This window comes from Rattus norvegicus, chromosome 7, assembly GCF_021556685.1.
Source record: "Rattus norvegicus strain SHRSP/BbbUtx chromosome 7, alternate assembly SHRSP_T2T, whole genome shotgun sequence".
Taxonomy (NCBI): Eukaryota; Metazoa; Chordata; class Mammalia; order Rodentia; family Muridae; genus Rattus; species Rattus norvegicus.
In genome coordinates this window covers 138,187,299-138,197,885 of record NC_141540.1, presented here as the reverse complement: position 1 = coordinate 138,197,885, position 10,587 = coordinate 138,187,299, and the positions used below count along the sequence as shown (strand labels likewise).

Genomic DNA, 10,587 nt, shown 5'->3' with positions numbered 1-10,587 from the left:
AAAAAAAAAAAACTGAAGGGAAAGGAAGTTATGTGTTTTATTTTGTTGTTGGTTTTTTTGTTTTTTGTTTTTTTTTTGTTTTTTTTTGTTTTTTTTGTTTTTGTCTCTGTGGTGTTGGGGACCAAATCCAGTGACCTGTGACTGGTAGGAAGGTATTCTATTAAACTATGACCCAATCCATATTTAAAAAATTTTAAAGTTAGTTTTGCTAGAAGGGATAATTTAGGACTAGAGAGGTGCCTCATCGGTTAAGAGCACAGGCTGCTCTTCCAGAGGTCCTGGGTTCAGTTCCTACATGGCAGCTCATAACCATGCATAACTCCAGTCCTGGAAGATCCCTCACCCCTTTTCTACCACTGCAGATGGGGTATATGCATACATGTGGTAGACAAATGTACATTCAGACAAAACACCCACACATGTAAAAATAAATAGCTTTAAAAAATGGTTTGGGGACCTGGAGAGATGGCTCAACAGTTAAGAGCACTGACTGCTCTTCCAGAGGTCCTGAGTTTGAATCCCAGAAACCACACGGTGGCTCACAACCATGTATAATGGGATCTGATGCCCTTTTCTGTCATGCAGGCTTATAGAGCACTTATATACATCAATCAATCAATCTTTTAAAAAGAGGCTTGGCCTCTTACTTCCCATAATTTCTCACATTTCAATATTAAACTCTAAGTACTACACAGAGTGGTGAACTCCTCTCAAGGTCTTTTAGTCTAGTGGAACAAAGACCATGGTTCACCTGCTCAGCAAAGGGGAGGAGTTTTAGCTTTCTTATCTGTGTGGTGAGACTCAGGCTAGCGAATGGTCCTCCCTGTCTGTGTAAGTCAACTGTCAATTACTATATAACAAGATTTGAAATAACTAACTTTCCAGAGACGAGATTTATTTTGGCTTAAAGTTCTAGACACTATGTATGTTATTTCCATCAACCTGACACAAACTAGAGTCATCTGGGAGGAGGGACTATCAGTTGAGAAATTACCTCCATCGTTCTGGCCTGTGGGCATGTGGGGGGGGCACTTTATTGATTTATGACTCATATGGGCGGGTCCAGCCCACTCTGGGTGATACCATCCCCTAGCAATCTTGGGCAGTATAAGAAAGCAGGCTGAGCAAGACTCAGAAGGTGAGCCAGTAAGCAATGGTCCCTCCAGGTTCCTGCCTTGGATTCCCATCTTGGATCCTGTCAATGGTGCGTTTTCGTCTCTGAAGTGGAAATGTCTTGGTTTCTTTGGAAAGTTAGTTATTCCAAATGATGCTTCGCTGGGGCGCACAGGTGAAAGGATGTCTCGCTAAAGCAGACACAGGAAGGAATTGTCTTCCTAAGCAGACGCTGCCGCAAGGCAGCTGCTGAACCTTGCAGTTTCTTCAGGATTGAAACTGTAGCTGCTGGTTAATACCTGGTGTCTGCTTGCCTAGAGGACTGGTCCGTAGCTGCAGAATTGTATTTGGTGTTTGCTACGGGACTGAACTGCTACTGAAGGAGAATGAGCTCGCCCCCAAAGAACTTTTGCTGAACAGGTCCACTTCCCCCACATCCTAATAACTTTTCTCTTCAACTACCTCTGCTAGGTGGTGGGCTAGAGGAGAGGTTGAATCCTTATTCAAATTTGTGCCATAAAAAATTATGCCTACTTTTCCGCCCGCTCTCCCCTCCTCCCGAGCGCCACTCTGGCTGCACTGCGTTCGCTCCGCGCTGTCAGGCTAGCGCCACTGTCTCCAGCCGTCACCATGATCATCTACCGGGACCTCATCAGCCATGACGAGCTGTTCTCCAACATCTACAAGATCCGGGAGATCGCGGACAGGCCGTGTCTGGAGGTGGAGGGCAAGATGGTCAGTAGAACAGAGGGTGCCATCGATGATTCATTCATTGGTGGAAATGCTCCCGCTGAAGGTCCGGAGGGCGGCCGTACCGAAAGCACAGAAGTCACCGGTGTTGACATTGTCCTGAACCATCACTTACAAGAAACCAGCTTCACAAAAGAGGCCTACAAAAAGTACATCAAAGACTACATGAAATCACTCGAGGGCAAACTTGAAGAACAGAAACCAGAAAGGTAAAGCCTTTTATGACTGGAGCTGCAGAGAAAATTAAGCGCATCCTAGCTAATTTCAATAACTACCAGTTTTTTATCGGTGAAAACATGAATCCAGATGGCATGGTTGCTCTCCTGGACTACCCTGAAGATGGTGTGACTCCATTCATGATTTTCTTTAAGGATGGCTTAGAGATGGAAAAATGTTAACAAATTGGATCTATCGCCTGTCACCCATAATTGGCTGCTGCTTACCATCCATACAACACCAGGACTTAGGACAAATGGGACTGATGTCATCCTGAGCTTTTATTTTGACCGTGACTTATTTGGAGTGGAGGCCCTTTTTTTTTTTTTTTTAAAGAAAAAAAAAACATGTCATGCGGGTTGTCTAAAAATAAAGTGCATTTAAATTCACTTAAAAAATTATGCTTACAAAATCTAAGACAAATAAACCCTATCCTCTCCAAGTTGATTTTGGCCATGATGTTTGCCACAGCCACAGAAGGCAAACCAGCACAAGAGTTCTTCCAGTTCGGGTTGATTGGCTTCATTGCTTTTGGTCTTCTGGTGAGGCAGAAGGGCTTGCTCCATCACAGCAGAAATTCAGGGTAGAGCAAGGCCTCTGACATCATGAAGCAAGGAGCAAAAGGGAAGAGGAAGGGCTCAGGATCACGTGACTTCCTTCTGGACACGATCTTAATAATCTAAGGGTCTCCCACGAGATACCATCCTGTAAGTGTCACTGTGAGGACCAGCTCTTTACCACATGGGTCCCTGGGGACAAACGACATCTACAATGTAGCGAGGGAGGGCTCTGGGTTGGGCCTGCAGCACATCAGCAATCAGAGAAGCACCAGCCAGCAACCTCTTCAGTCTGTTCTCAGCCTCAGTCAAAAATCTTCCCTGATTGAAAAACAATGTCGCAAATTGGCCTTAATTACCTAAAAGCTTTTTAATATAAATCCCTTTGAAGATTATTTATAGCAGAGCCATTTTGTATCATTAAGATAATTCTATCTACATTTGAAGAAAACTTACTTTAAATTCCAGTTAATGACTCAAAATTCTTTTTTTTTTTTTTTTTTTGGTTTTGCTAACTTAAAATAGTGCTTAGAAATAAAAATTGGGTCTAGGAGCTAACGGGAATTTTGAAAATAAGCATAGATAGCGTGTTAAAGGTGGTGGGAAAACCACCAAATTAGTACCAACTCCTATCAGCACTGCGTGGAAAATACAGACCCACGTAGGCAGACTGGAGCAATTATGCTCTTAACAAAGTCCATTGCCAGAGCTGGGACAATGGCTTAGAGCTTGGGTTCTTTTTTGTTTTTCTTTTCTTTTCTTTTTTCTTTTTTTTCGGAGCTGGGGACTGAACCCAGGGCCTTGCGCTTGCTAGGCAAGCGCTCTACCACTGAGCTAAATCCCCAACCCCTAGAGCTTGCGTTCTTATTGGGAGCATTAATTCTCTCCAAAATTCGCTCGATGGCGAGTGGAAGCTTCTCTAGAACACCCAGTTTAGTAGCCTCTGTGTTTCCTTGTTCCTGCTGAAGTTTTCAACTTGTAAATTGTGAAATCTCCAGTTCCCTTCTTCGGGGTTGGTTTCTAATAAACCTTTTCGTAGGTGGCTGGAGAGATGGCTCACAGGTTAAGGGCACTGGCTGCTCTTGTAAAAAGCCTGAGTCTGGTCGTCAGTGATCACACTGGGTAGCTCACGGCTGTTGGTAACTCAGCACTGAGGGATCTGACACCCTCTTCTGGATTCCGCAGAACAAGTACGGAAATAATCAAATAGCTCCTTGAAAATCTTTATACTTAGAAAGTAGCTTGCCCCTCTCACCTAATAGAGTAAATTTACTTAAATAGAGGGAAGATGCCATACACAGGCACCACTCTAGGTATACCCACAGCTGAAAAAAACATTTCCTGCTCTTGTAAAACACATTTGCGGAAGTAAGAGACAAAAAGGAAATATATCGTATGTTGTTTTAGATGGTACTAATGGACATGGGGGGGGGGGAAGAAACCACTTAACGATGTGTGGAGAAGTAACAACAGGTAGGGGGTTGGGAGGTGGAGGGTTGATACAATTAGAAAGAAAATGGTAAAGCCAGTTGTTTGAAGAATATTTAAAAGAGATCAGAAGGTGAGTCACACAGACACTTGGGGAAGAAGCTTGTAAACAAACAGAACAGAACTGCAAAGGCTCTTGTGGCTAAACACCTGGAATGCTCAGGAAAGTGTCTGAGTTCACTATGGCTGGAGCGAATGGGCACGAGGCCCATGGTTGGAGTGGCCAGCGTGGCCTTTCTAATGTTGCAGGGATCTGCTATTTCCTACATAAACGAAAGCCATTGGAGAGTCCCTGGTCTCGGCTGGGTGTTGACAGGAGGAGTCTATCTCTGCAGATGGAGTAGATTACAGGGAAACAAGAGCACGGAGAGATATTAAGAGGATATTACAGTGATGCAGGCGAGGGAGCGTAATTCATGCTGGAAACCACCGTGTAACAGTGCACGTGGCACTACATTAAATATAATGAAAGCATAACAGCAAAGGCTCGGCCTGGAAAGGAACTTATTTATAATTCGTAATTCCCTTGGGAGATGAGGTTTATTAGGACAAAGACCTCAAGGCAGGAGGGAGAGCATTAGACAGAAACATTGTAACGCATGAAGAATATGAGTGTGACCAGCACTTAAAGAGGAAAAAGAGGGGGCTGGGGATTTAGCTCAGTGGTAGAGCGCTTACCTAGGAAGCGCAAAGCCCTGGGTTCGGTCCCCAGCTCCAAAAAAAAGAACCCCCCCCAAAAAAAAGAGGAAAAAGAGGCTTCTGCAGGCCTGTATTTTTTAAAACCTACTTTAACAATGGTTCCTAAATGCTTCAACCTCCCTATTAGCCCACCAACCAAAGGTAGGGGAGGAAGATGGCTAATAGGACAAGGGGGACCTGTTTAGAAGTAGTTCTTTGGGAGCCATTCCAATTTTCATCGTCTGCAGTCCAGTCCACTAGCAAAACACCAAACATGAATCAGCAGCAGCAGCAGCAGCAGCCTTATCCAGAAGAAACCTCTAGGCTTAGCATGTTGGTACAAGTCTGCTGAATCAGCAAGAAACGGCTGGAGCACCGTCAGAAGTTCTGTGGTGCACTTCTCTCTACAAAGTCACTGCAAGCGAAGATCAGAAAAGAAAGCGAGACGAGCCAACACAAGAGTGTCGTCAGTGAAGACCAGCGTCAGAGAAGCCCAACAAGGACCAGCAAGGCGAACCAATGCCAGAGCATCGTCCGCTGTCTGCCGGGTTATACGTGTACTCTTCCCAACCATCACGTGTCCTCTCAAATGTCCACTCCAGCAAACCATCACATGTCCTTTCACCAGGCAGCTTCCGGAAAAACATCCACGACATAAGTGAGTGCCCCCAACAAAACCAGAAAGCCCCACTTCAGGCTTCCCTTTAAAGCTTGGAGAGGGGATTCATTAAGAGTTAAGGATAAGAGAGCGAGAGATAGGAATGGGGAGAGAGGGAGGGAGGGGAGAGAGAGAAAGAAGGAGGGAGCCAAAGAGGGAAAGAGAGAAAAAGGGAGCAATCACTGCCACAAAGGGGATAGAACAGAGGAACCTCCAAAGCCACCTTCATCAGTCCCCAACCTAATCCCCAGGAGAAAGAAAAGAGAGAAAGAAAAGTTACGTTTCGTAAACTTTTAGTGGTGGTGGGAAGTTTCGCATCACATGATGTGGTTCAGCATGATATGTGCAACAAGGAGCACGGTACTGGGTAGAACCAGAAATCAGGGGCTGTTGTTAGAGCCACAGAAATGTAACTTTTTAACTCTCCCAGAGAAAGGGCTTCCTGGAAGTCTGGGGTGTGGCCTGAAGGTGTGGGACCATGTTCTAACAGTAACAAGGGGTCAGATTTGGATACAGGTCAAACAGAGAGACAAGAGAATATACTTGTGGAAGAAAGAGATAGAAACCACTGAGATGAAGGATATGGGCAGGGAAAACACGGGACACATTGCATCCATTTTCACATTTGAAATGTCTGTTTGGTGACTGATGGCAATGTTGACTAGTGTGCTTAGTCTTGTCCTTCCAAAATTCGTGTCCACCCGAATCCTAGGATTCTCGTTTTTTTGTAAGCAGGGCTAACATAATAAATTAAATAAACATGAGGTCCTCCTGAACTAGGATGAATTAAAAAATCAGGGACCAGAGTGACCCTCTTAAAGGTTCACTTTGGGGAACCAATGAGTTTATTGGGTTTCCTTACAAAGCATAGGTGAGGGGGAGGTTGAAGAGATGGCTCAGCGGTTAAGAGCACTGACCGCTCTTCCAGAGGTCCTGAGTTCAATTCCCCGCAACCACATGGTGGCTCACAACCATCTGTAATGGGATCTGATGCCCTCTTCTGGCCTGAAGATAAAGCACCCGTGTGTGTGTGTGTGTGTGTGTGTGTGTGTGTAATATTTATATGTGGTACCCACACATGACAATATATACCGAGATCATCAGCCTAGAATGCTCTCTGAGCCTCAGCGTTCAGGTGTCAGGGCTCCCCTTCATAACATGGCTGACTTCAGGTCACTGATACTGATGACCCAAATCCCCAACTCAGTCACATGGCAGATCTTTCTGGAGAGCCCATCCTTGTTCATTACGCTATCTAGGAGTGGTCAGTCCCCACCCAGAGTTGCATTGTCTATCCACTATGACTTGGGACACTCTAGTAAAGAAAGACATCAAAGGTAACCCCCCCCCCAGGAGCCAAGGATAAAGGCCTTTGGAGATTACCGACTCACTGCAAGGTGTAACTGGCCTTCCCTTGCTTCCTGTGTTGGAAGGGAGTGAGGGAACTCACAGCTTCATTGGCCATTCGGTTTTTTAAACTGCTCCCGCTGTTCTATAAACTGTCTCCTCTTCATTCTCAGACTGAAATGGAATCCACCCTGCAGACGGAAAAACAGCCCTTAACCAACCAGCGCCACACACAGGATACTCCAGCCGACGCAGCCAATCAGCCCCAGATACAGTGCCGAGAAAATTACCTTTAATATTTCATCCAAATTTCACAGAGACCCAAATGTTTCATTTAAGTGTAAAACAAAGATAACAGAGTGTTTTTAGCAAAATGTGCCTTTCTTCTAACCGAGATGTTCGTTCCCAGGCACTCAGGATCCTCACCCGGCTGACAAGTTACCCTAAATCACCTTCCCAGCATGCAACGCTCCCGTCAGAGGTCAAGCGTGTTTCAAAAGCTTCTTCAGTGCACTTCAGAGACATGTCAGCCAGTCCATCAATGACCAACACTGGAAGGTACAGAGTCTTGCTCTTGGGGTCTCGGGGTCCAAGGGTAGAGAGGAAAGGGGAGGCCTCACGCGGACTTAAGTGGGAGGTTACTGTTACAGCCTGGGGCTCAGGTCTCCATACTTTGTCTTCGCGGTGGAGGAGACATCATGTGACCCGGATCATTCGTTTGACTTTGGCAGCAGTTTCTTTTTGGAAGTCCTAGCCTCTGAACCCAATGAGGACCACTGGACTGTCTTTCCACCAGATGTTAAGTTTTTTAGTCATTCTTTCCTCTGCCAGGGGTGCCTAGACAGATTTAGTCCCACAACAGGCCTAGGGGTTGATCTGAGTCCTGGCGCTTTCTCTGGGAGCTTCGAGGAACTGTGAGATAGGAAGAATTCATGTTCTCAGGAAAACAGAGTTGCTTGCATAGAGGGCCACCACTGTGCTGGCTCAATGGGTGACAATATTCAAGGATACGGAGTAAATTATTATTAAAGCCCTCATTGCAACTCTCATGCTAGGTGATTGTTTTAAGCCACTAAGCGGTTTCGTCTACTCCGTAGTATATCATTAGGAAAACAAAAGACTTTCTCTTGTTGGGATGTGGCTTGCTGGTAAAGCACTTGTCTGGCATGTTCAAAGCCCTGAGTTCAATCCCCAGGACCACCACCACCACCACTACACACACACACACACACACACACACACACACACACACACACACACACACACATACACCCTAAAACTGGAACAAAACCATGTGGTTGAGGTGAGAGTGAGATGTAGAACAGCTACCACACCAAAAATAAGAGATCAGAAGCCCCATCTTGACCCACAGACAAATTTTTGCCACCACTAAATTAATTTTTTTCCCATGTAAAAGACAAGTAGTAACTCCTTCCATTGCTCCCTGTGTCCACATCATCCCATCCATACACTCTGTCAGATGGATTGTCCAAGAAAGGACAGGACAGTGCACGTACACAGTCAGTCACTCCATCCCGGCTACTCTGCGGTGCTGCACACGTCCCATTTGCACGGCCTCGGAGTAGCTTACAAGAAAGAGCCGCCCTCCACACTCCCTTCACTTCACACTCTGTTCCTACCGCACAAACAATGAGCGGTTTCTCTGCTCTGCAGCAGGACGGGATTCTCACCTACCACCTCGCCCTCCAGCCCAAAGAACCCCCTGTGTGTGCTGCGTCCATGACAGCACAGAAGAACACGCACCAGGGGATCCTAGAGAGGCTTAGCCTGGGGCATCTCAGCAGGAGGGTACTCAGAGGCTCACAGGACCCCCTGAATTGGTGAAACGTTTAAAGGAGCAAAGTTTGGTTCTAGAAAGGATGGCATCAGGAGCTGGAGGGATTCTGGTGTTCTTACCGTAATAAGTGCTATCCAGGAGGCTGACACTGCTCTTGGTAACTGTCACTCGTTGGTAGCTGGTGTAGACAGTGGTTGGTGTTCTGTGTTTTGTCTGTGCTCAGACAGCTGCCGAGTGACCTTGATTCTACCTTCTGCATGGAGAGAGCAGAGTTGCCTCGTCTGATAGGATGGCCGTGACTCTGTCTTCCTTAGACAGAACAATGGAGCTAGCTACCATTCCAGAGCAGCCCACAGTAACACTAAGCCCAACTTATGTTAGCACACCAACTCTGGGTGTCGGGCTGCCCTCTTCCTTCTTATGTCTCTGAGCACACCATTGCATGATGGTCCTTGGAGCTGGGGCCATCGAGGTAAGTAGAAGGCAAACTCCAGGAAGAGCTCACTCAGGCACCAGCCCTGTCCTGGGGAGTATCTCCTCAAATTGTGTGCCTCAGGCCCTTCAAGTGGGTCGCCATCCTGCTCCACAGAATCCTTGCATGTTGTCTCTGTCTTCCTGTCCTTCCTCCCTTCTCTGCCTGTACCTCACCATCGCCATCTTGCCGTGGGCTCACTAATGACTCTGCAGTCGCCACACGGATTTGTCTGGCTTCTCACTCACACTGTGGACCATGACCTGGATGGCTTTCTTAGCATTCATGTCTCTTTTCAAGTGCGACCTCAAAAGAGGCCTTCCCAACCCACTCCAATGAAGGCATTCCCTGCCCGGGCACTTCCTGTGTCTCTTTACTTTGTTTTATCCTTCATCCACGTGTCAGTATTTGGACATTTTTAATGATTCCTTGTCATTCTCTGTCTTCACCAGCGTCTGGATGCTTGTTAAGTAACACAGGCAAGCATTTGTCTGCCTTGTTCAGCCCTTCATCTCCAGGCTTGACATGGTAATGTTTTCAAAGGTCAATGCACATTTATCTTATAAAAAAACAGTAAACAAGACGTACGTGTGTGTGTGTGTGTGTGTGTGTGTGTGTGTGTGTGTGTGTGTCCTCAAAGCATGTGTTGGCAATGAGGGAAGGATACTGACATAGGATAGCAGAATTCTGGGCCTCAGGCATGGAGTATAATAAAGTTTAATAACTGCTTATTTGATTTGGCCCACATAAACAGGTTTTAGTAGATTAAAAACCCAGATTCACATATTCACGAGTATCTATGCATATGCAGATACATGTACAAACACATTGCTAACGGATGCCCTGCTTGCCAAGTATTTTAAAAGTTTAGCCTAATAGTTTAATTCAAGTAATACCATTAATAACCATGTTATACTTTAAAGGGGAAGTTTTGATATTCAGATTTTTTTCGTTCCCTGGTTATTTTCAAATCCACAAGATTTTAAAAGTTAGAGATCCGGCAAGGGTTCAATGCAGGGTTGAATTGCTGACTCAGCTGTCCCTGAGCCATTTCAGGAATGAGGATCGGATGTAGGATGGAGATAATAGGGAGAGAGGGAAGGCAGGTTCTCACTGGTCAGGGCCCCTCTACCGATTATCACCTACGGCACGGCTAACGGTTGGTTGTGGTAAGAGTCCTTGGGTTCATAGCTCCAGAAACTCACTTCACATGGGCTCAGTAGAGACCAGGCAAATACAGCATCAAACCAGGTAGGGGTCTTGTTTGGGGTGAGTGGCCATCTTCTCCTCATAACCAGATGACCCCCACGGCTTTTGACTTCCCTGAGTCTTTACTGGCTCAGCCTTCATAGGCACTGAGAATTTGTGAGTGTGTGAGGCCCCTGCCCGACCTGACTGGGTCACAGACATTTTCTAAGTATCGTTTTGTCCTCCCTGGAGGCCCTGCCAGGCAACCTCTACAGGGTACACAAGGTCACTAACAGCTCTTTGTCTTGCACCTCACACTGAC

General features: G+C 46.1%; 1 protein-coding gene across 1 annotated transcript; it reads left to right on the top strand.

Moving 5' to 3' along the window:
* The first annotated feature begins 1,733 nt into the window (after positions 1–1,733).
* Tpt1l1 (tumor protein, translationally-controlled 1 like 1) lies at positions 1,734–2,278 on the top strand. Its single transcript, XM_087559864.1, is given in 2 exon segments — positions 1,734–2,071; positions 2,074–2,278. Coding segments are annotated over 2 exon segments (516 nt in total). The 5' UTR covers positions 1,734–1,743; the 3' UTR covers positions 2,262–2,278.
* Positions 2,279–10,587: the final 8,309 nt, after the last annotated feature.